The 23124-nt window shown below is 35.1% G+C and overlaps 5 protein-coding genes across 9 annotated transcripts; 2 read left to right on the top strand and 3 right to left on the bottom strand.

The window, feature by feature from the left end:
• Positions 1–199: 199 nt before the first annotated feature.
• On the bottom strand, positions 200–3144 carry LOC103860356 (calmodulin-binding receptor-like cytoplasmic kinase 3). Of its 2 annotated transcripts, none has more exons than XM_033287600.1 (8): positions 2700–3144; positions 2123–2488; positions 1858–2040; positions 1503–1768; positions 1179–1344; positions 1014–1103; positions 637–935; positions 200–562 (listed from the first exon to the last, which is right to left on the bottom strand). In XM_033287600.1, exons 2-8 carry the CDS (start codon positions 2385–2387, stop codon positions 350–352), a joined length of 1482 nt encoding a protein of 493 aa, XP_033143491.1. In that variant the 5' UTR covers positions 2388–2488; positions 2700–3144; the 3' UTR covers positions 200–349. The 2 variants fall into 2 exon arrangements, with proteins under 2 accessions (XP_033143491.1, XP_009136193.1); XM_009137945.3 differs by having other exon boundaries at positions 2123–2493; positions 2704–3141.
• An 844-nt stretch (positions 3145–3988) lies between these two features.
• Positions 3989–11003, top strand: LOC103860355 (enoyl-[acyl-carrier-protein] reductase [NADH], chloroplastic). 2 transcript variants are annotated; one of them, XR_004456256.1, is made up of 11 exons: positions 3989–4189; positions 4705–5005; positions 5108–5217; positions 5301–5356; positions 5432–5516; positions 5597–5719; positions 5797–5908; positions 5991–6042; positions 6126–6334; positions 6435–6634; positions 10849–11003. XR_004456256.1 is itself a non-coding variant. In XM_009137944.3 (10 exons), the coding sequence occupies exons 2-10, from the start codon at positions 4729–4731 to the stop codon at positions 6572–6574; spliced, it is 1164 nt and encodes a 387-aa protein (XP_009136192.2). In that variant the 5' UTR covers positions 4064–4189; positions 4704–4728; the 3' UTR covers positions 6575–6768. The 2 variants fall into 2 exon arrangements, 1 of the variants encoding a protein (XP_009136192.2); XM_009137944.3 differs by lacking the exon at positions 10849–11003 and having other exon boundaries at positions 4064–4189; positions 4704–5005; positions 6435–6768.
• Positions 4039–11005, top strand: LOC103860354 (enoyl-[acyl-carrier-protein] reductase [NADH], chloroplastic). Of its 2 annotated transcripts, none has more exons than XM_033287603.1 (10): positions 4039–4189; positions 8940–9242; positions 9345–9454; positions 9525–9580; positions 9656–9740; positions 9821–9943; positions 10021–10132; positions 10215–10266; positions 10350–10558; positions 10657–10999. In XM_033287603.1, the coding sequence occupies exons 2-10, from the start codon at positions 8963–8965 to the stop codon at positions 10794–10796; spliced, it is 1167 nt and encodes a 388-aa protein (XP_033143494.1). In that variant the 5' UTR covers positions 4039–4189; positions 8940–8962; the 3' UTR covers positions 10797–10999. The 2 variants fall into 2 exon arrangements, with proteins under 2 accessions (XP_033143494.1, XP_009136191.1); XM_009137943.3 differs by lacking the exon at positions 4039–4189 and adding an exon at positions 8365–8602 and having other exon boundaries at positions 10657–11005.
• Positions 11006–11651: 646 nt separating this feature from the next.
• On the bottom strand, positions 11652–14826 carry LOC103860353 (12-oxophytodienoate reductase 3). Of its 2 annotated transcripts, XM_033287602.1 has the most exons (6): positions 14518–14826; positions 14287–14415; positions 14069–14209; positions 13279–13409; positions 12890–13200; positions 11652–12415 (listed from the first exon to the last, which is right to left on the bottom strand). In XM_033287602.1, exons 2-6 carry the CDS (start codon positions 14358–14360, stop codon positions 11903–11905), a joined length of 1170 nt encoding a protein of 389 aa, XP_033143493.1. In that variant the 5' UTR covers positions 14361–14415; positions 14518–14826; the 3' UTR covers positions 11652–11902. The 2 variants fall into 2 exon arrangements, with proteins under 2 accessions (XP_033143493.1, XP_033143492.1); XM_033287601.1 differs by lacking the exon at positions 14518–14826 and having other exon boundaries at positions 14287–14512.
• A 388-nt stretch (positions 14827–15214) lies between these two features.
• Positions 15215–21831, bottom strand: LOC103860352 (protein CTR9 homolog). The gene is made up of 24 exons (XM_009137940.3): positions 21574–21831; positions 21426–21492; positions 21148–21342; positions 20928–21025; positions 20519–20572; positions 20280–20396; positions 20120–20183; positions 19815–20029; positions 19484–19571; positions 19245–19345; positions 19070–19162; positions 18789–18857; positions 18611–18703; positions 18276–18536; positions 18047–18127; positions 17799–17957; positions 17589–17684; positions 17334–17435; positions 17150–17257; positions 16848–17072; positions 16305–16571; positions 16150–16221; positions 15676–16005; positions 15215–15600 (listed from the first exon to the last, which is right to left on the bottom strand). The coding sequence occupies exons 1-24, from the start codon at positions 21712–21714 to the stop codon at positions 15430–15432; spliced, it is 3267 nt and encodes a 1088-aa protein (XP_009136188.1). The 5' UTR covers positions 21715–21831; the 3' UTR covers positions 15215–15429.
• Positions 21832–23124: the final 1293 nt, after the last annotated feature.

Below are 23124 nucleotides of genomic sequence, written 5' to 3'. Positions count from 1 at the left end.
CATCAAGGCTTCTGCAATTAATGCCCATAATATGTGGTGATGTATCAGCAGAGAGGGGGAAACATGGCAGCAGATGGGATAGCTAAGGAGATTTTTTCTTTTGAGAACAATGTCCCTCGGTTGTATTCTATAGTGTCTATTTGGTTAAGCTCTTTTGTGGAGGTTGACAAACTTTTGTAATTATTGGCTAATATAGGTATTAAAAAAAAAATATTTGCTCTTGAGCTTGTGCGAGAGAATCTTATAGGTATCTCATTTCAAATCAAATAAAATCCTCAAATGAGAAAGAATCAGTATTATGTAATAACAGAGAGACTAGCAAGTTGTGTACGTGTGAAAAGCAATTTATTTATTTCTGTTCCACCGACCGCCTAAGATAACTGGATCTTATAGCCCAAAGCTGCTTCCCGACAGCTTCCATGTCCGGTCGCTCTTTCCGTGTCGGAGCAGCACACTGAAAAGCCAAACTGAACATCTTCTTCAGTATCTTCTCGTCTACTCGATCCCTCGCGTTTGGATCCACCAACTCAAACACTTTGCCCTCATTGTATTTCTCAAATGCCTGATTATTCGCAAATGAAGATTTATTTACTATATATACGTAACAAAACTTTTTAAAAAGTTAGCTTAGCTTACCCATCGAACCGTAATCCTCTCATCATGAGGTCGTCTGGCCTCTACCGGACGACGGCCAGTGAGTATCTCCACAACCAAAATCCCGAAGGAGAAAACATCGCTTTTGGCAGTGAGTTGATAAGTCCTCATGTACTCCGGGTCGAGATAACCAACTGTTCCTTTCACTTGTGTCAATATGTGGGTTTGGTTAGAGTCCGTAGGACCGCCTCTCGCAAACCCAAAGTCTGCCACTTTGGCTCTCATCCCCGTCGTGAGGATAATGTTGGACGATTTTATGTCACGGTGAATTATCTGTCTTTCTGTTTACAAAACGATTAGTAAAAATAAAAAAAAAGAATCTCAAAATAAGAGCAAAAATAAAAAAACATTATCTATACCTGCATAAGAATGGAGATATGTCAATCCATGGCAAACATCAATCACGATCTCCAACCTTTGATTGAAATTGAGAATGCTTCCGTTAGTACCTGCAGTAGTTTCTTATACTGTTTAAATCATATGTTCTTATAGCGCTATTGAACGTGTGGAAACAAAGTTCTTACCATCCAAGTGATCCCGTAGTGTACCATTTCCGACGTACTCGGTTATGATAAGTCGCTCGTCTCCTTTATCAACATAACCAAGTAGCTTCACTAGGTTCCGATGACCTATTTTCGACAAAAGATCAACTTCACTTTTGAATTCCTTCCGCAGATTCTCAAAGTGTTCCTGGTTGATCAAGTAAAAGTTATATTTCTGGTGTCTATGAATAAAAGAACAACATAGAAAATTGAAATAGATCAGACACGGTCAGATCAAAATTTGGTATAGTGATATTGTTAGCTGACAAAAAAAAAAGAACAACATAGAAAATTGAAAAAGGGTACCTTTTTGGCTCGTTTAATGGCAACGACCTGACCGTCCTCTAGAGTGCCCTTGTAGACTATACCAAAGCCTCCTTCACCAATTTGGTTACTGTCTGAAAAATTATCGGTTGCTGCAATAATTTGACTCATGGTCAGATTCAAGGGTCCCATCCTAGCACTAGGCCTCGGGGACATAGCATATCTTGATGGGCTTTCAGGTACCCGGGATGAACTAGACGAAATCATATCAGATGAAGGGCTCATTTCAAACGACGAACCTTGGTGCACTGTCAATAATAGTATTATATGAACCAACCAACCTCAATGTCAAATATCTAAACATTCAAAGAAAAAAAAAAGAGGGATATTTAGTCACCTGAGTTAGATTCTTTGGGTAGTACTTCGTGACTATTTGCTTTCCTCTCTTTGTGGAAGCAAGGACAACAAATCGCACAGCAGAATAGAAGAAACCCACTTGCTGCCAAGCTTACTTGAACATGGCTATTTTCAGATTCACCAGAATCTTCTTCTACATATTTTTCTTTCAAAAACCTTCTCCCTGCATAAAAACCAAATTAAAAAAAAAAAAAAATCAGTAGCTACAATAAATAACCAACAAACTCAAATGAGAATGTGCATACCTAGTAGATGGTGAACCGTGCAGAAGTCGTCTATAAAAGAGTCCCCAAAGACACAACCTTTGGCTTTATGAATCTGTACGGCTTCGCAAAAGCGAACTATGTGCACTGGATCTCCGTTTATTGCGAACAAACTCGGCTTTGTGTAGGTAAAGTGATCAGACTGACATGGACTCGATGATGACGATGCAGTACTTTCCTTGGGATGCAATAACATTAACAGACACAACAAAGCAGCAAACACCAATCTTGTGACGCTTCCACCCATAATTGGTGAGAGAGAGATAGAGAGTCTTATCCACAAAATAACTCAATAGACAAGACTCAGCCTCAATAAAGAGCCATTCCTGACCTAAATCATCAATTCATAAAACCTGTAAAAAAAGAAATAAAACAATTTCAGCCCGACAAGGATCTAAACTTCAATTCTCATAAACCGTAGCAAAGATCTAGCAAAAAAAACTGATAAAGGTCTCCTCGAAAACGTAATCAAGAGTGTGATGATACCAAGACCTTTGGACCTGACATGTTCAGCAAACCAAATTACAAGAAACCCAGAAGAGTTGAGCGAGAGAAGACCAAACCTGGAAGCTGGAACGCAACTTTGTAGGTTTGACTTGACTGTAAAGTACTTTGAATCAACGAAACTCTTTCCCTTGTTTCAGACAGATTTTTTTTTCTCCGACTATTTCATTTTAATGAAAAGGCCCGAAAGGGCAATTACATAGATGATGGAGAAAGTTCAACTCAACATCATTTTACATCCTTTATAGTAATTTGTCCATCCTATTTTACCCAATATACTCTGGTAAAATAAATTTTAAAGGGAACTATGTGTCTTGAAAATAGAATTGTCCATCTCATTTTCGGATTATATTGTCATGATTATCCTCAGAACTATGAAATATCAGGTAGTTTATCTTTCATTAGCAAGTATTTCTAGAAGCATATGCTGAGAATGAAAAGGAAACCTTCTGCGGAACTTTTAACTATGATAGTTTTGTACTTTTTATCTAGTGTCATCTTTGGAACTAAAAAGTATTGAGAAAAAGCACCATCTGTAGATTCTTTTTTTTCCCTAAGAGCCAGTGATGATCTAGGGATGTACAACACTTTTATATCCTTTAAGCAAAAAAAAAAAAAAAAAACTTTTATATCCTTCTTGCTTATTTTAGATTTTTCTCTAATATTACAAAGAACCCTTATTTTATTTACAGTAACAACAAATTAATATATACTTTTAAAAAGGAAAACAAAAATATTCTAATATAATTTTGTGGTACAAAGAACTAAACTTCTACATATTTAATTTAAAATCTGGAGTGGTTTGATTTTAATGACTTTTAGATAATTTTAGGAGAATTTAAAATTTTGGCATAATTTTTATTAAATCATTATAGAATCTTATTTTAAACCACGAGAATTAGATTTTTATTTTTATAAATAAAAACACCTCTCAAATATTCCAGAGACACTTAAATTACTCTTAAATCTACAATTCAAAATTTGTTCAATAATAGTAAATTTCAGATGCGATGATAAGTTTAATAACACTGATTTTTAAAGCATTTTTAAAACTCACGTTTAAATAATATAAATTTCTCATTTTAATACGAATCACTTTAAACTTTGTATGGTTTTACAACAAAATCAAATCTAAGTTTTTTATACTTTAGTATAAAAACCAATAAATTAAACCCGAAATTGAAATAAAAGTTAAACAAAAAACAAAAAAAAGAACTAAAATAATAGTTTAAAATTTTAAAACCAAAATCTGAAAAAACCAAAAACAGAAAATTACTCAAACAATAAGGCCTAAATAAAAATTGTGTAATAGTCTCGAAAAATAAAATATCCGAAAGAGGTTACGGTTAAACCTTAAATTTCCGGTTTGCGACGAAACCGATCCGGTTTGTGTAGTTGGGACAAAAACTTCTCACTTAACTTCGCCAGACACAACAGACACCTCGATCTCATCGAACCCACTCCCCTTACATACCCCACTTCACACCAAAGCAAACCTACTCTCCTCCCTTCTCTCTTCTCTCTTCTCTCTCTAGGATCTATCAGGTACCTATCTCTCCCTCTTCCTCTTTGCTTCTCTGTTTGTTTGATGGAAAAATGCAGATGTGTTTGTATTTTTAATATCTCACTCGATTGAGTTTCTCTGACGAAATATCAGAACTTGTGTCATTTGTTTTTGTTATGTCAACTTGGTTTGCTTATTATAAATCAAATAATTTGAAAACTGCAGATGGGTTTCTGAGACTTTTTCAATTCGATTTCTCCAGTGTCCTTGTCGATCTACATTTTTGTGCACATTATTATAACTTGGATTGTTAGAAAGTATTAAGGTGAGAGAGAGAGAGAGAGAAAGCTCAGAACTTAAAATCTTATCCACATTAACTTAAAATGATCAATGATTCAATGTACATGAGAGCACAAAGAAATGACTATAGCTGTACACGTGGAATCGATATGAAATATCTGATAGAAAGAAAGCTCATTGTCATTGGTCTTGTTTACATTTGCTTAAGACATGTTTTGATTCTTTACATGTTGTGACATTTTCTTTTTTGCACAGAAAAATATTTAAAATATTGTGAAGGATGGCGGCAACATCAGCAGCTTCGAGCTTGCAAATGGCTACAACAAGGGCAAGCATTTCTGCTGCCTCTAGCAAAGCAAGGACCTGCATTGTCGGTGCCAATCCAAGGAACGCATCGTGGGACAAAATTGCTTGCACTCGCCATCTATCGAACCTCGGGTGTTTGAGAAACGACAGTGCTCTTCCAGCTTCTAAAAAGAGTTTTTCCTTTTCGACAAAGGCAATGTCTGAATCCAGCGAAAGCAAGGCTTCTTCTGGACTTCCCATTGATTTGAGAGGTTACTATGTAGTCATATCTTAATCATCATTACTAAGATTGGTTGGTATTTAGAAGACAGTGAGCTGTTTGAATTAAATCAACTGCGTTAAATGGTTTCTAGGGAAAAGGGCTTTCATTGCTGGTATCGCTGATGATAATGGATATGGTTGGGCCATAGCCAAATCTCTTGCTGCTGCTGGTGCTGAAATATTGGTTGGCACTTGGGTTCCTGTAAGTTTTTTTTTTTTTTAAAACTCTATTGAGCTGCTTTTAGTTTCCTCATGTACACTGACCTTTGAATGGTGCTCTACTAGGCACTTAACATTTTTGAGACGAGCTTGAGACGTGGAAAATTCGACCAGTCACGCGTGTAAGGACTTACAACAAAACTGATCAACTCTTTGTTTCTTTTGTTTTTCCACATCATCTAATATCTCAAATTCAGGTTGCCAGACGGATCATTGATGGAGATTAAAAAGGTTTATCCTTTGGATGCTGTCTTTGACACTCCTGATGATGTCCCTGAAGATGTAAGGGAGATTTACATCTTTCACATCATATTAAAACCCTTAATATCCAAATTAGTTATGATAACATTTTATTTTTCCAGGTGAAAGCGAATAAGCGATATGCTGGATCATCAAACTGGACTGTACAGGAAGCTGCAGAATGTGTGAGACAAGATTTTGGAAGCATTGACATTCTTGTCCACTCACTTGCAAATGGACCAGAGGCAAGAACTCTATCTGAAACTGTTTTACAAGAACTTTATTCTGTTTTGCCTGATGGGAGATCTTCTGATATTTTTAGGTTAGCAAACCTCTTCTGGAGACAACGAGGAAAGGCTATCTTGCTGCTATTTCTGCTTCCAGCTACTCCTTTGTTTCCCTCCTTAGCCATTTTCTCCCAATTATGAACCCAGGTATGTCACAAAACTTTGTATTCCTCTTCTTCTTTATAATTTTTTTTTAAAAATTTTATTTGTTTCTCTATTGATTATTTAGGAGGTGCTTCTATCTCTCTTACTTACATTGCCTCTGAAAGGATCATTCCCGGGTAAGGGTCATACTATAGCTTCACCACATTGTTTGGTTTCTCAATAGATGATTACAAGTGTCTCTTTTAATTTCTGTTGTTAGGTATGGTGGAGGTATGAGTTCTGCCAAGGCCGCACTAGAGAGTGATACACGTGTGCTTGCATTTGAAGCTGGAAGGAAACAAAACATTAGAGTCAACACTATCTCTGCAGGTCCTTTGGGAAGCCGAGCAGCAAAAGCAATTGGGTTCATAGACACAATGATTGAGTATTCATACAATAACGCGCCTATTCAGAAATCACTGACCGCAGGTTCATTCATTTTCCTTCTATACAAGCATTCTCTTGTTGGCTTTCAATTTTTTTTATTGGAAATTTTATTAAAAAATGAGGAATATGATTGATGATGCAGATGAAGTTGGGAATGCAGCGGCCTTCTTGGTATCTCCATTGGCCTCTGCCATAACTGGTGCAACCATCTATGTGGACAATGGTTTGAATTCAATGGGTGTTGCTCTGGACAGCCCCGTTTTCAAAGACCTCAACAAGTAGGGTCTTCTTGATCGACGAATAGAGCATATGATCTCCCCATCGGCTTTGTTTTTCTTTTAAGTTTCAAGAGAATATGTTATGTTTCTAGTTTGTCACTTTAGCGAATGTGTAATAACTGCTGCATTATTTCTCTGATGATTGAAGTTTGCACGTTTCTACTTTTTAATTCAACCACTTCACATGTTTTATGGTTTCATAGACGGCTTTGTTCAAGTTATTTTCATTCTGTTCTAAAACTTGCCTAACCGGATCAAATGTTGATATATTATCCATGGGAGAAAATCACCTCTCAAATACTCTAAAGACACTTAAAGTGTTATTAAATCTACAACTCAAATTTTGTTTAATAATAATAGATTCCAAAATATTTTATGAAATGATAAATTCAATAACACTGAAATCAATTTTAAAATTTACGTTTGAATAACATGAATTTCTCATTTTAATACGAATCACCTCAAACTTGGTATGATTTTACAACAAAATCAAATCTAAAATTTTTTATACTTTAGTATAAAAACCAAAAAATAAAAAACTCAAAATTTAAAATAAAAATTAAACAAAAACAAAAACAAAACATAAAATAATAGTTTGAAATTTTAAAACCAATATCTGAAAAAACCAAAAACAGAAAATTAGTCAAACAATAAGGCCTAAATAAAAAAAATTGTGTAATAGTCCCGAAAAATAAAAGATCCGAAAGAGGTTACGGATAAACCTTGAATATCCGGTTTGTGACGAAACCGATCCGGTTTGTCTAGTTGGGACAAAAAACTTCTCACTTAGGTGATGATTGTTGCAATAGTTTTTAGTTTTAGTTTTTGGTTTTTAGATTTTAGTTTTTGGTTTTCAGTTTTTGGTTTTTAGTTTTTAGTTTTTAGATTTAGATTTTGGTTTTTGGTTTTGCAGTATTTTTTTTATTTTTGCAAAAATTAAGTAATGAGTTACTTTGAAATAATACAACAAAATAGAAATAAATATTTATATTTACAATTAAAATTGTCAAAATATTATGATAATTATTTTAAATTAAAATATAATAACATATTTTAATTATTATAGTTTTATTAAAAATTATATTACAATAAAATATTTATCATAAAATTTATATAAATTGCAAAAAAATAAAAATATTTAAAAGTTTGAAACTACTTAGAAATTTTTTTTATATAAATTATTTTTAATTTTATAAACTTATATAGCAATATTTTTTTTAAATATTATAAATTATATAAAAATAAAAATACTTAAAATTTTGAAACTAATTATAAAATTTTCTCATATAAATTATTTATATTTTCTTAAAATTGAATGGCTATTTTTATTTTTCATGACTAATACAATATATTGTATTACTAAAACATATTATGTTTTTATAATTTTAGTTATTTTTAATGTGACTAGTAATTATTAAAATTATTCTATTATTTTATATAGAGAAATTAATAACTAAGTTTTAAAATTAATTAATATTATTTATAAACTATATAAATTTATTTTACAGATATTAAACACAAATAAGTTATATCACATTATTTTTTAAATTATAGCTAATGTACTAAAAATTGTATGATTATTTATCTTTATAAAAATGTTATTTATTAATTATTAATTAATTAAATATTGTAGTTTCTATCAAAAAAAAATCAAAATTCGTTTTTCCTTTTAAAAGCTCACAAAAGTTGGTTTTTGGTTTTTCTTCACAAATTGGTTAAACTTTTCAAAAACTAATTTCTCTAAATTTTAAGAAATCTATTTATTAAAAATCTTGATTGGCAAATCAAATGATTTCTACAAAAACAAAACTAAAAACTAAAAATTAATTGGATGAAAAATGGTTTTTGTTTACAAAAACCAAAAACTAAAACAAAAACCACATACAATCAACCTCTTAACTTCGCCAGACACAACAAACACCTCGATCTCATCGAACCCGCTCCCCTTACATACCCCACTTCACACCAAAGCAAACCTACTCTTCTCTCTTCTCTCTTCTCTCTTCTCTCTTCTCTCTCTAGGCTCTATCAGGTATCTATCTCTCCCCCTCTCTCTCTTTGGTTCTCTGTTTGTTTGATGGAAAAATGCAGATTCGTTTTGGGTTTTTAATTATCTCAGTCAATTGAGTTTTCTCTGACGTTAAGCTGCGAAAAATCCAGAACTTGTGCCATTTGTTTTCTTTGTTATGTCAATGTGAACTTGGATTGCGTATTATAAATCAAATCATTTTTATAAATGCAGGACATTTTCAATTCTATTTCTCCAATGTCTGTGTCGATCTGCATTTTGTGCAGATTATTATAACTTGGATTGTTAGAAAGAAAGCTCATTGGTCTTCTTTACATGTTCTGACATTTTTTTTGCACAGAAAATATTTGAAATATTGCGAGGATGGCGGCAACATCAGCAGCTTCGAGCTTGCAAATGGCTACAACAAGGCCAAGCATTTCTGCTGCCTCTAGCAAAGTTGTTAAAGCAGGGATTGTCGGTGTCAATCACGGGAACGCATCATGGGATAAGCTCACTTCCACTCGACATCTATCGAACCTCGGGTGTTTGAGAAACGACAGTGCTCTTCCAGCTTCTAAAAAGAGTTTTTCCTTTTCGACAAAGGCCATGTCTGAATCCAGCGAAAGCAAGGCTTCTTCTGGACTTCCCATTGATTTGAGAGGTTACTATGTAGTCATATCTTAATCATCATTACTAAGATTGATTGCTATTTACAAGACAGTGAGCTGTTTGGATTAAATCAACTGCGTTAAATGGTTTCTAGGGAAAAGGGCCTTTATTGCTGGTATAGCTGATGATAATGGATATGGTTGGGCCATAGCCAAATCTCTTGCTGCTGCTGGTGCTGAAATTTTGGTTGGGACTTGGGTTCCTGTAAGTTTCCTTTTTTTTTGTATTACTACTTTTAGTTTCCTCATGTTCTGACCTGTGAGTGGTCTACTAGGCGCTTAACATTTTTGAGACGAGCTTGAGACGTGGAAAATTCGACCAGTCACGCGTGTAAGGACTTACAACAAAACTGATCAACTCTTTGTTTCTTTTGTTTTTCCACATCATCTAATATCTCAAATTCAGGTTGCCAGACGGATCATTGATGGAGATTAAAAAGGTTTATCCTTTGGATGCTGTCTTTGACACTCCTGATGATGTCCCTGAAGATGTAAGGGAGATTTACATCTTTCACATCATATTAAAACCCTTAATATCCAAATTAGTTATGATAACATTTTATTTTTCCAGGTGAAAGCGAATAAGCGATATGCTGGATCATCAAACTGGACTGTACAGGAAGCTGCAGAATGTGTGAGACAAGATTTTGGAAGCATTGACATTCTTGTCCACTCACTTGCAAATGGACCCGAGGCAAGAACTCTATCTGAAACTGTTTTACAAGAACTTTATTCTGTTTTGCCTGATGGGAGATCTTCTGATATTTTTAGGTTAGCAAACCTCTTCTGGAGACAACGAGGAAAGGCTATCTTGCTGCTATTTCTGCTTCCAGCTACTCCTTTGTTTCCCTCCTTAGCCATTTTCTCCCAATTATGAACCCAGGTATGTCACAAAACTTTGTATTCCTCTTCTTCTTTATAATTTTTTTTTAAAAATTTTATTTGTTTCTCTATTGATTATTTAGGAGGTGCTTCTATCTCTCTTACTTACATTGCCTCTGAAAGGATCATTCCCGGGTAAGGGTCATACTATAGCTTCACAACATTGTTTGGTTTCTCAATAGATGATTACAAGTGTCTCTTTTAATTTCTGTTGTTAGGTATGGTGGAGGTATGAGTTCTGCCAAGGCCGCACTAGAGAGTGATACACGTGTGCTTGCATTTGAAGCTGGAAGGAAACAAAACATTAGGGTCAACACCATCTCTGCAGGTCCTTTGGGAAGCCGAGCAGCGAAAGCAATTGGCTTCATAGACACCATGATTGAGTATTCATACAATAACGCGCCTATTCAGAAAACACTGACCGCAGGTTCATTCATTTTCCTTCTATACAAGCATTTCTTGTTGGCTTTCAATTTTTTTATTGGAAATTTTATTAAAAAATGAGGAATATGATTGATGATGCAGATGAAGTTGGGAATGCAGCGGCCTTCTTGGTATCTCCATTGGCATCTGCCATAACTGGTGCAACCATCTATGTGGACAATGGCTTGAATTCAATGGGTGTTGCTCTGGACAGCCCCGTTTTCAAAGACCTCAACAAGTAGGGTCTTCGAATAGAGCATATGATCTCCCCATCGGCTTTGTTTTTCTTTTAAGTTTCAAGAGAATATGTTATGTTTCTAGTTTGTCACTTTAGCTGATATGTAATAACTGCTGCACTATTTCTCTAATGATTGAAGTTTGCAAGTTTCTACTTTGTAATTGAACCACTTTACATGTTTATGGTTTCATAGACGGCTTTGTTCAAGTTGTTTTCATTCTGTTCTAATACTTGCCTGCCTAACCGGATCAAATGTTGATATCTTATCCATGGGAGAAAATCATTTTCAATACTCATTTCTTTGGGATTAAACAAAGAAAGAACAAGAGTTCAATACACAATCATCACATCCTATACTAGGACGAACTGTATCACCAAGCTAGACTACAAAGAGCTTAAAGAGAAACTAGGCCGGATATAAACTGGAGCCACAAGCCGACCATCTCGGAGACATTACAACACAAACTAAACCTTAAACCTTAAAGACACAAATCCTTCACCAGAATCACACTTCCACAAAGTAGCATCAACATAACTGTTAGGGAAGCCAAGAGCCTTAAAGGCGCTATCTGAGAAAGCCAACGAATCCAGAAGCAAGCATCAAGACCATTACAAAGATTTCACACCAAGGGTTAATCCCTCCAAACCCAAACCAACCCGCAGCTTGACAGAATAAACCTCCTGGAGATGAGAAGAACCACTTACTCAAACTGGAACCATTCTAAAGGAACAAAGCCTCGTCGGTTTTTACCGCTTAAACCGAGGCCATCAAAGACAAACATGAAGCGACAGGATACCGGAGACACAAGAACTCTGTGCCAAAAGTAAGACTCCTAAACTGACGGAGTGAGAGCGAATATGCGGTGGGGAAACATGACTAAGACCACTGGTTCAAGACTTTAGCTAATACATGTTGCTCTCAAAGCAAAACAAAAAGGCAACCACTAACGATTCAATGAAACACGAACAAGCAGGCCACACAGGATATATACTATATGATTACCATTGTCATTTTACGGAGAATTTATTGGTTTACTATAACATCAATAAACAAAATAACATCAATGAATTGATGTAGATATCTATAAATCTTCTCCTCGTTTCTCAAACTCAGAGGCGAGAAGCTGGAGCCAAGAAGGAATAATCTGTGTAGCCAACAACGGGGTCTTGAGTGTAAAACGTCTTCCGATTATATTTATTCAACTTCGCACCAACCTTAAACCGCGAAAGCAAGTCAGGGTTTGCAATAAACAGCCTGCCAAAGGAGACCAAATCAGCACCCCCTTGCTGAATGGCTTGCATACCAAGTTCCTTGTTGAAACCTCCACTAGACATAAATGTCCCATTGTAAGCCGTACGCAAGCTCTTCATTAACTTAGCTTCTTCCTCATCACTGCCTTGCCTTCCAGATTCTGTTTGCCCATAAGCGTGGTACCGAGGCTGTGTTACGTGAAGGTAAGCGAGCTTGGAGCCAGTATCGTCCTGTAACTTATTGAGCAAATCAACCACGGCAAGCCCGAGGGAGAGTGGGTCGGAATCAGTTGCATCGAGATGGTCTATTGCTGGAGATATCCTCACGCCAACTTTACTAGCTCCTATGGCTGAAACCACACCTTTCACTACCTGCAATCCACCCAATATTTTTTTAATGACATAGCTCATATCATAATATGAACAAGTTTTAACTCTAAACGCAAATTTCAGAAGAATTATGTTTTACTGACATTTGTATTGAAATAATTCATAAAATAAAAGATATTTTATTTTAAAACAAATAAACTTTCTTTTCACATTAGATGTTTACATATAAAGTAAAAAACTTTATAAATTAATAATTTTGTGATTTTAATATTTTTATTAATTTATAAAGTTATTAATTTACATAAAATTTTATTTGTAGATTTATATATATTAAAGTATATTTTATATAGAAATAAGAAGAATATTTGATTTTTTTCAAATATAACAATTTTTATCATTTTATATTACAGAAAATGTTAATTTCAATGCAGAGTTTGAAGAAACTCTGTTTGTATAAAACAAAATATATTTTAACTTTTTTTGAAAGAATATATTTAACTTTTAAAAAATTGGCACCTGAAGTAAGAATCTGCAACGGTTTTCAATGGAGCCTCCATATTGGTCGGTACGGTCATTGATCCCATTTTTCATAAACTGATCAATGAGGTAACCATGCGCTCCATGGATCTCAATCCCATCAAAACCAGCTCGGATTGCGTTAACAGCCGAGTTGCAATAATCTTCCACCACTCGAGGTATCTCCGAAGCGTGTAGAGGCCGAGGTTTAGGATATTTCGCGTGTGATCCATCAGGCAACAGAACTCGCCATCTTTCTGATATGGCTTTGTCCGTTGACGATATTGGCAATCCACCATTAGGTTGGTACACTGTTCAAAATCAAACTGAAAATGTTAAAATGATTTTCCAAATATTTTCAGAAATATTTAGTAAATAAAAAGACATACACGGATGGGAAGCTCGTCCAACATGCCATAATTGACAGAAGATGAAACCTCCTTTGGAGTGAACTGCTTCCACAACGTGCTTCCATGCCTCTACTTGTTCCTCCGAATAGATTCCTGGTACATGTGGAAACCTGAAAAAAAAATCAAACTAATTGGACTATTTGCAGCCGAGTAGCGTACATTATTATACAAGTCTTGTATATATATATATATATATATAATTTTTGTTGAAACTACAAGTCTTGTATATTGCGACATGCTAATAACGTAGGTAACGAATTTTAGTGTTCTCAAATATGTAATTCTCAACCTTTTGTCTGAATGTGTGCTGAGATTTAAAAACAAACACACATCTCCATCCTTATCTTGGCACTTAACTATTGGTAAGTTCTTTACCTACGTTAAAGCAAGTCATTTCTTTTTTTTTCGTCATAATAAATTATTTTGGTGGCGAATAGTTAACATTTTCAAATCATACACGTTTTGTTAATGGTTTATCTTTGCCTTTGATCATATCTCAATATTTTAACAATGTAAAAAGCTTTTAGATTTATTTTTGTATAGCAAAGGCTCCCACAGAGCAATAAGAATTAGTTGATTTTACATTTTAATTATAACAAATATTATAAAAGTTGGGTTATAGAGGATATTTTATAACAAAAAACTACTATGATCTGGAGAAATAAAATCTGATTTATTTCTTAGTTATTAGTTTATTACCCTTTTGAGAATAATAAACAGAACAGTTAACAGCAATTTCATCGTTGACGTGACGGGGAAAAGAAATTACCCTGCGGATCCGGGAGAGATCATGGTGCCCTCCGAGATGAGAAAACCGCCGGGAGTGGTGCGTTGAGCGTAATACTCCGCCAACGCCGCGTTCGGAACGCCGTTCAACGCCCTGCAACGTGTCATCGGCGCCAGAACCACTCTGAAACACACAAACGCGGTATGAGATTCACTATAATTCATCAAATCAATCAATCAATCAAGCTAAAATCGAATCACCTGTGAGAGAGATCGAATCTTCCCATCTTGTAAGGAGAGAAAAGTGTGTCCGTGGAGTTTCCCTGCGCCGCCATACCTCCTCCTCCGATCGATCAAGCAAAGAAAAGTCTCAGATCTGAGAAATCAACTGTCAAAGCATTGATTGGTTAGCTAAAACTTCATTTACTAGAAGAACAAAACAGTGTCCGTCTACACACAAAAAAGAGTAACCAAGTCTGTGAGGACTTTACCTTTTTAGAATTTAGAAATTGAAAGAGTGAAAGTTGGGTGTTGTGGACTTGCGATTGGTTATTGTTTTTTTATATACACAAAAGGTGAGCGGAGGAGGAAAGCTCTCGGCACTTGGACCGACCACTTTTTTTTTTTTTTGGTGTAAGACCGACCACTCTTTTCACGTGCTGATTTGTTTAGTTTGGTCCGCGTGAGCGTGAGGTGTGTTTTATTCCTTTCTTTTTCATTTTGACTTTTTTTCGCCGTATGCTGAAAAGTTAAGTCTAAGAAGCAAAATCAAAGAGAAATTGCTAGACGCTTAGTTCGCTAAAGAGCTAGGTTGCTGCTGTACATTCTTGTGTTCCATTTTCTGAAGATCTTCGACTTGTTTTTATAGCTTCGTAGACTGACCTCTCGATTCTATACTCTTTTCATTTACCTTGTATTTATAGTAATAGATCGCTTATGTAAATCTTGGGTCTATCATGACATTTTAAAAAAATTCGTTTGTTTTGAAGATATTTTTATCTTTATTCAGAATTTGCTCATGCCTAACCGGCTTAAAAATCTCATAATACCAATATATTATGCTCGTAGTGTCTGTAAAATTTCTCATATTTCAGTTTATTTTTAACATTTACGATATTCAGATTTTTAATTGTAATAAAACGAATAACTTTCTTACGTATATTTTGTCTCCCTAAACTGGTGTCGAAACAAAAAAAGAAGTAACTTTCCATTTAACAATCACAATAATAATAAACAAGGCTCAACCCAAATAACCCAATATTTAAAACTGATCCTTGGCATGTGAATGCTATTTGTCCTCGCACTTATCACTCCTAGGAAAATTGAATAAAGACAACCAATGGAATCTTTATCACTAAAGTTTCAAACACAGAGATCTGTTAAGTATGAAAGATCTCAACTGGTCTACTCCTCATCGTTCAAGTTAGCATCTTCTTCTTCTTCTTCCACATTGCTCTCTTGCCTTCCTGGAGAATTCTCTTTCTGCGGGCTTGAATTTGGCTTACTCTCCATCAATTCACCTTCTTCATCTGATGACGAAAGTGCCCTTCTTCGTCTTGCAACTGAAGCAGGTACCTGCACCCAAGCAAAACCGACGTCAAAACATTGTCTTTGATTCCAACCGAAAAAAAGAACTGGCATTGTCATTACCCCATCATCATCATCAGCATCAGGATCTTCAAGCCCAGCAGCAGCAAGAAGATCATGAGCATCATCATCATCCACAGGCTCCTCAGCTTCTTGATTCTCCTCTTCCCTATTATAATTGGTGTTGGCGTCTTCATCTTCCACTTCATTATGATCATCCATAGTAGGTGCTTCTTCATCATCATCCTCATAATGTCGAGCCCTTGAGCTTTTGTCCTTCTTTCTTCTCTTCCCACCTTTCTTTCTTTTCCGCTCGCTCGGCCTACCTTCCCCATCATCATCTTCAGCTCTATCCTTACGCTTAGATCCATGTGTGTTGCTCTTCCATTGTTCCTTAAACATTCAAAATTAAAGAACAAAATCAGAATATCCTAAACGTCTAAAGAAGTAAGCCAAGTTCAAAGTATCAAACATCATGTTTTTCTTCTTCTCGAGACTACACATCTGCATTGTAATCAAAAGCAGGGGACCACACACCTTTATGCGTTGAATTTTTTCTTCTTCTTGCTTGAGTCGTCTCAGTTCGTCTTCCTGTTTTCTTTTCTCCAACTGTCAAAGAGAGAGAATCCATCAATGCATATCACAGCCTTGAAAATATCTTCAATATAGCTAACTTGCAAGTCTGCAGTTACCTGATATTTCCTATGCTCTTCAGCTTTACGGCGTGCTTCTTCTGCCAAGGCAGCCTGACGAGCAACTTCTAGTCTCTGCCGGTTCTGTAGCTCCTCGCGCTCAGCAGCTTCACGGTGAACTTTCGCTCCTTCTAAAAGGTGTGTGCAATAGTGAACATGGGTTTGTATTTTCTTACTATCAAACCCATGAACCTGTAGGTCTGAAGCAGCAGACAACTGAGTGAACACGCGAACAGCGTTCTCTGCTTCTGTCACTGTTGAGCGCACCTGCATAGTCAATCAAGCAGATTCACTTGTCAGTTAAAAAGTCAATTATTCCCTATTCCACGAATTATTAGTGTAACTCAAACTAGGATTTCAAATCTTAGCCATTACTATACACATTGTAGAAGCATTCTAAAATCTGTTTATCTTCCCAAGTTCTACATAAACAAGCTCGTAGTCCTATCTATTCCCAAACGATGCATGCTGAAATCTGTTGATCGTCAAAGCATAAGAAACACAAGGGAAAATAGTACAAGAGATTATTTTTAGTATGACAACCTCATCAGCTGTTCTCTTCTTCTTTTGAAGTGTGGAAGATGATGATTTCTGCATAACAGCACCCAAATCAAATCTGAATGTGTAATTCGAAGGAGTCAAGTGAATGGCCCTTAACAGTGTCTTTTTGCACTCTTGCCAATGCTCAGCCTCGTAGTGGGTACGGGCCAAGTAAAGAAGAATTTGAGAGTCTGTGTTGTAAAAGAACTTCCGCAAGCAGTTTTGATACTGAAATGGAATAGAAGACATCAGCAAAACGTTGAAATTAAACCAAAAGGAGACGATACTATATAGAAATGACAAACCATTTTCACGGCTAAGGCAAAATTCCCTTGAGCGAAGTACACATGAGCCAGATTCACCCATACATCAGGCATCTGAAGAAACACACTTCCGCTTGCAGCTTCTTGAACCTAAAATATTGTCGAAGTTTCAGTGACTTGAAGAATCTAACTAGCCTAAGCATGAATGGTAAATGATCTAGCTGACCTGAGTAAAAATATCCTTGGCGATATCGAATTGTCCTTTCTCTGCTAGTATAATGCCAGAACCGTTGGCAGCGTACATGTTGGAACTATGTTGAGTCAGGACCTGTTAATCCCAACGACCAACAATGAGTAAAACTATTATCATTGACGCCCTATAAAAATATTATTGAAACGTCCACCACCCTCCACCAAAACACAATCAGGATTTATTTCCAAATTGGTAATAACGAGAAGAGAGAAGCGAAGAAAATTATACTTTAGTATAAAGTTCCTTGGCCTTCTCCAGATGTGTAGCTTCTAATTTTGGATTTCTTTTCTCATTGCGCATTGCTGCAAAGTAGTTCCAGTTTCCCTGCACCATTGCAAGAAGAAATTTTACGCCCAGCAAAAGATCTTGTAGAATAAGTGGGAACAACCAGAAACCATCTAAGGCCGTACCACACTAAATGGAAATAGAATAATATACCAGAGAAAGAATAGCGTATGAATCCTTCCCATCAGTCGCATCATTAGCAGCTCGAAGGGTTTCTTTTGCCTTAACCCAGTCATCATTTTTAAGCTCCAATTCACCAAGCAGAGACAAAGCATTTGGATTTTTATCGTCCACCTTCAGAGCTTCATTCACCTAAGAGGGGAACGTAGAAAACGCGGTCAGAAATAGAAAACAAGCTAATATATTAAAAAATGAATAGAATGTTGAAAATTGTAGAAGACCAGTTCAATAGCTAGAGGAAGGTTGTTCTGAGCTTTGGCAGTCGCAGCAAGCCTCAAATAAGCATCTATGTAGCCAGGATACTGCACGAAATAGATAGTCAGAGTAAGTCCACCGAAATCAAGAGAAGCAAAATCATCAAGCATTCAAAAAAAATTACGCGAGACATGGCAAGTATATCTTACAACCATAGAAACAAATAATACCACAAGAGAGTAAGAGTTATTATACCTTGAAAAGTATCAACCGATACAGAAAAGTCGCTGTTTCAGTTTTGTGTAACTGCTCAAGTAATCTAGCCATGTTAAACAAGGTTGTGACTTTGTTCCAAGGTACATCGACAGAGTGACCATTTTCAATCAGCCTATGGAAAATTCCAGTATCCTTGTACCCTTGAACAGATACACCTGTTTCCTCTAATTTTTCTTTTTCGTCAAGGAAGCTAATCCATATTCCATCTCCCAGAGCCTCCTTAAAATTGTCTAGCGCAGACTGAAACGACCAAGTGTATTGAAGACAATAGCCAAATTTTAAAAGAAACGAGCAGTAACAAAGGCATTACGAACCTCAAATTCTTCTTTCTCAAAATGTAAAGCACCAATGTCATTCAGGACTTCTATAGGCACTTCTTGCCCTCCCTTTTTCATGAGCGTCCGTGCCTGGGCGTTTTTTATGTTTTCAGACAATGCTCATGTACTTGAACAGGAGATACAATTATCAATACATACTTCAAATAAAACTAACCATTTTGAAGGCGTCAAGTGCAGCCCCAGTGTCAGATGATATCAGCAGCTCACCAAGGCCAACAAATGCCTACAAGATTTATGTAGAAAGTAAAGAAAGAAAATGCTTCAAAGCTTGGAAACAATTGCAATAGATAAAGATCCATAGCCCTACTGAATCTCGAGCAACATTTAAGATTTAAGAAGTTAGGAACTATGAATAAAATAACCGAAAAGGTGTTCTCAAGATCAAGTATCAACATTTTGAAAGATCAGGCTTTTGAATTATGAAACCAAACTGACCTGGGCATCACGTGGATCAAGTTTTGTGGCCTTCCGCATGTACTCAAGGGCCTTATCAGTTTTTCCAAGCTGAGTGTATAAGTGTCCGAGAGCCTAAATAAGGAAAAGAAATTTGAACATGAAGCATTTCAAATGAGAAAATAAAGGATGAAAGACCAATAAGAAAAAGCATGACCTTCAGAGTCTCGCAGTTGTCAGGGTAGACTTCTAATACTTTCTCAAAGTTGGATACTGATCCTTTGAGCTCCCCTAACTTTAGTTGTACTTGACCCAAACCTGCAACGTCAGCAAAAACAAAAACAAATGATCGACCTGAGTTAAACTAGAAACAGATAGTATGATCTTTGCTAACGACTCAGATGGTAAAATACAAAGAATGAAGGGAATTCAGTAGGGCAGGAAACAGGAATTTACCAAAGTAGGGAAACACAAACTCTTGTGGCTTATTGTTAGTTTCTTTGATGGCTGCCATATAGTACATCCCAGCCTTTTCATAGTCCCCCTAGAAGAAGAACATCATCGAACATCAGAAAGGTAGATTACACAAAGGAAACAAAATGATATATTCTCCTATATGTCAAATAAAATCGTTAAGCAAGCTTTTCTCTTTATCTTCCTCCATTTTCTTAACACTGGCAAGTTCAGAGCTTTTTCACCCTAACGTATACTAGGGTAGACCACATAGTTCCTGGCTAAACTTATCTTCAAGACAAGGTAGGCAAGATGATACAAAAAGATGTCAAACCTTGCTATGATATGACCGTGCTAAATTGTAAAAAGAATGCGACTTAGTTGGCCCATGAGTTGAGACAGCTAGTGCCGTTTCAGTCAGCTGCTCAACGAGAAAGTGCTGGCCGGTGAAAAAAAAGTGATTGGCTAAATAATTCAGGGCTGATGCGCAGTAGGGATAAATCTCAAACGCTTGCTGCATTTTCTCCATTCCTTTCCTCATTCCTAAAGCTACACACATGAAATGTCATCAGTAAAAGCCAAAAAGAAGTTTATTTAAAAGAATCTCTTCAGTAAGATTTAAAACTGAGTTATACTTACAATCATTTGCTTGTAAATCCATGATCCCAAGTGCCACAAGAGCTTCAACATTATCAGGATCTAGCTGTAGATATAGAATATGGTAAATAGCACTCTTTATTGAAGCTTTCAATAGGCTGTGTCATAAGAAAGTGAGATAAAACATCCCAGTCCTACTTGCCTGCAAAACGCGATCAAACGCTTGCCGTGCTTTATCTAGTTGTCCCAACTTATAACGACAAAGACCAATTCCCAGTCTCACAGCAGCAGGACAGCCGGGATGTAGTTGCAAGACCCTCTTAAGATAGTCAATGAATAAATGAAAAGATTATTAATTTGTTCCAAATATAGACCATATCAACTATAAATTCAAAATTTGCAAACAGAAATATATTAATTGATGATAAAAAAAAAGCATACCTTGTACAGTTGCAATGACTCAGAAAAACGTCCACGGTGAAATTCCACAGAAGCCTGTATATGTGACAGGGTAAGTTATTGATATGCAAAGTAGTAGAGAATAAGCTAATACTCCACTGTAAGATCCGGAATCTGATATACCAGCTAACTCATAATGTTCGTTTCCTAGATACATATATGTATATGTGCTTCAAGAAACAAAGAAGACATTAATGTCTTAAACAGACATAACTGTACCTACAATTCTAAATCAAGACTTTCTCAAGCAACCAAAGTTATGCTCCAAGAAACATGACAACCATGATTGTTCTTCAAGAAACTAAGAAAAAACTAAAAATCATATATAGAATCCAACAACCTACAACTCATTAGTTACGTAGCATAAAATGAAAATCATTACAGAATATACCTGACCCAGAAGAGCAGGAACGTCCTCAGAAGTGCCTAACCCAATCGTAAATGCCTGATATGCATTATCTATTTCACCCTTAGCCAGTAAGAGCTGACCTGCAAACCGACAAATTACATTTCAGGATCTTATTATCTTGAAGGCATTGTACAGGAGAATAAACATAGCTGTATCTAGTATCGAGCATGAGAAAATGAATAAGACAAGTGAGAGTGATTACCTTTGCCAACCCAAGTGGTAGGTTCACACATATTGATCCTGGAGGCTTTGTTGTAGTATTGAGTAGCCAAGATAAAATAATCTTCTTTTTCCTTGTGTTTAGTCTCGGTTTTACCAAGGTAGCAGTAATAGGCACCGAGAGCGTTCAAGATTGCTATCCTCTCGTACTTAACATCAGCATAGTACTCGTCAATATCTTATCAAGAAGAATACAAACAAATTGAGTATTCTTTCAGTTAAAATCATAATCTGAATGATGGCAGCAGTATTATCATGTACCAGAGCTTGAGCCTTCCTCCAATATTTGACGGAACTGATCAATTTTCCCTTGCTTGAAGTACTCTCTCTTCACCAAGCCAAAATCAGAAAAATTAAATTAGAAGTTATTTATCAATCCATTTAATCTGAAGAGAGCTCGATAACGAACCGCGATGATGAGCCAGAGATCGAGAGGAGCTTGTTCGGCTTTGAGGATATCGAGGATATCGGAGGCGTCACGAGGGAGCTGGTCAAGAACAACCCTAACTTCTTCTTCTGAATTCTGAACGGGGATGTACACACTCGCCATTGGATTGCACGCCGCCCTGAAAGCGAACCCTAGATTTGGGATTCTCGTTCAGAGTCAATTTTGCACTGCTAATCTGTTGATATAGAAAGAGAAGAAGGATTTGTTGACCAAAAAAAAAGAAAGAGAAGAAGGATTAGTAGAAAATAACTCTAATTTTTTTTTATTATTATTTTTTTATTTGAATTAAATATAAACAATTACCAAAAATATCAGATTCCTAATATCTTTACACTGATCAATTTTAAACTCATTTTTATTGAAAAGCAAAAGATATTTATAGCCCTAAATTAACTAATCTACGCTTAGATTTTAGAGTTGAAAAATAGAGTATAGTTTTTATAATGTGAAATTTATGATTATAACAAATACTTAAATAAATAAATAAAAAATATAATTATTTTTTTAAAAGTTACAAACATAATTTTTGATTTTCAAAAGGAAATTATGAAAAAACAAATAAATATTTTAAAAAAAATCGAAGTATAATTCGAAAACATAAAAAAAATTATTTTTTATTAAATTATTTAAATAATTATTTATTATATATAGTGAACAATGGTATAAGAGTCTTTAGCCACTTAATGAATAATATATTTTTATAGATAAATAATTACATCAAAAAAGTGGTAAACATACAAAATTTCTCTTTTTTAATTGAACCGATTTTACTAAGATTATTTTAAAAATAACATTAAATAGACCACTCAATACTTTACTATATATATCATCAAATTCCAATATAAAAATGAATAAACATTAAACTCTTTCTTTTGATGTTTTGTCATTTAATGTATCAAAAAGAAAAACATGATTATTTTCTGGAAAGAAAAATTGGAAAATGAAGATGGAGCCGAAGGGATTCCTACAAATTTTACATATTTGTATATATAATGTTAAAGAATAGTTTGAGCAAAATTTGGTTGTATAATTTATTCTTTTTTTTTTGCCGATAGATAATGATTTTGATTCTCTCGATTGAAGCTCTGAAAGAAAAGGTTATATTTTTAGTTCAGCCAATTTGAATTTGTTTGGGATGAACATAAATTTTAAAAATCTATAAAATGGCTGAATAAAACTGAACGTGAAATCATATTACATTTTTATAAACATAAAATCAAGTACGATGAAGTAAACAAAAAAAAATCAAACTCAATTTTTTAAACAACTACCACCATCAAATCAGTAAAATAAAAACAACTAGAAACATTATATGTTATTTTCTGTAATGTTTATATTTTTATTAATTTGAAACATGTTCTTACACTTAGAAGAAAGAAAAACAAAAATACAAATACATCATTGATTTTAAATTGCAAATGTATCATTATATTAGGTATTTTATCTCCGGGTCATCACATAGTTATATATTCTTATTTAAACAATGACTTTTTGGTTAAAAGTTAGAAAGGA

This window comes from Brassica rapa, chromosome A03, assembly GCF_000309985.2.
Source record: "Brassica rapa cultivar Chiifu-401-42 chromosome A03, CAAS_Brap_v3.01, whole genome shotgun sequence".
Lineage (NCBI taxonomy): Eukaryota > Viridiplantae > Streptophyta > Magnoliopsida > Brassicales > Brassicaceae > Brassica > Brassica rapa.
Note: the sequence above shows the minus strand (reverse complement) of the source record. Positions and strands in the feature narration are given on the sequence as shown.

Excerpts from the sequence above, each read along its gene's own strand:
- LOC103860356 (XM_033287600.1), bottom strand. The coding sequence starts at position 2,387 with ATGGGTGGAAGCGTCACAAGATTGGTGTTTGCTGCTTTGTTGTGTCTG. Across the intron at positions 1,345-1,502 it reads CCATTAAACGAGCCAAAAAG|GAACACTTTGAGAATCTGCG; the intron begins GTACCCTTTTTC and ends TTGATCAACCAG. Across the intron at positions 936-1,013 it reads ATATCTCCATTCTTATGCAG|AAAGACAGATAATTCACCGT; the intron begins GTATAGATAATG and ends TTTTGTAAACAG.
- LOC103860354 (XM_009137943.3), top strand. The coding sequence starts at position 8,963 with ATGGCGGCAACATCAGCAGCTTCGAGCTTGCAAATGGCTACAACAAGG. Across the intron at positions 9,581-9,655 it reads AAATTCGACCAGTCACGCGT|GTTGCCAGACGGATCATTGA; the intron begins GTAAGGACTTAC and ends TCTCAAATTCAG. Across the intron at positions 9,944-10,020 it reads CACTTGCAAATGGACCCGAG|GTTAGCAAACCTCTTCTGGA; the intron begins GCAAGAACTCTA and ends TGATATTTTTAG.
- LOC103860352 (XM_009137940.3), bottom strand. The coding sequence starts at position 21,714 with ATGGCGAGTGTGTACATCCCCGTTCAGAATTCAGAAGAAGAAGTTAGG. Across the intron at positions 18,858-19,069 it reads TTGATCCACGTGATGCCCAG|GCATTTGTTGGCCTTGGTGA; the intron begins GTCAGTTTGGTT and ends TAAATCTTGTAG. Across the intron at positions 16,572-16,847 it reads AGAAGAGAACAGCTGATGAG|GTGCGCTCAACAGTGACAGA; the intron begins GTTGTCATACTA and ends TTGACTATGCAG.
- LOC103860355 (XM_009137944.3), top strand. The coding sequence starts at position 4,729 with ATGGCGGCAACATCAGCAGCTTCGAGCTTGCAAATGGCTACAACAAGG. Across the intron at positions 5,218-5,300 it reads TGGTTGGCACTTGGGTTCCT|GCACTTAACATTTTTGAGAC; the intron begins GTAAGTTTTTTT and ends GTGCTCTACTAG. Across the intron at positions 5,517-5,596 it reads CTGATGATGTCCCTGAAGAT|GTGAAAGCGAATAAGCGATA; the intron begins GTAAGGGAGATT and ends TTATTTTTCCAG.
- LOC103860353 (XM_033287602.1), bottom strand. The coding sequence starts at position 14,360 with ATGGCGGCGCAGGGAAACTCCACGGACACACTTTTCTCTCCTTACAAG. Across the intron at positions 14,210-14,286 it reads AGATTCGATCTCTCTCACAG|AGTGGTTCTGGCGCCGATGA; the intron begins GTGATTCGATTT and ends TGTGTGTTTCAG. Across the intron at positions 13,201-13,278 it reads TGGACGAGCTTCCCATCCGT|TGTACCAACCTAATGGTGGA; the intron begins GTATGTCTTTTT and ends GATTTTGAACAG.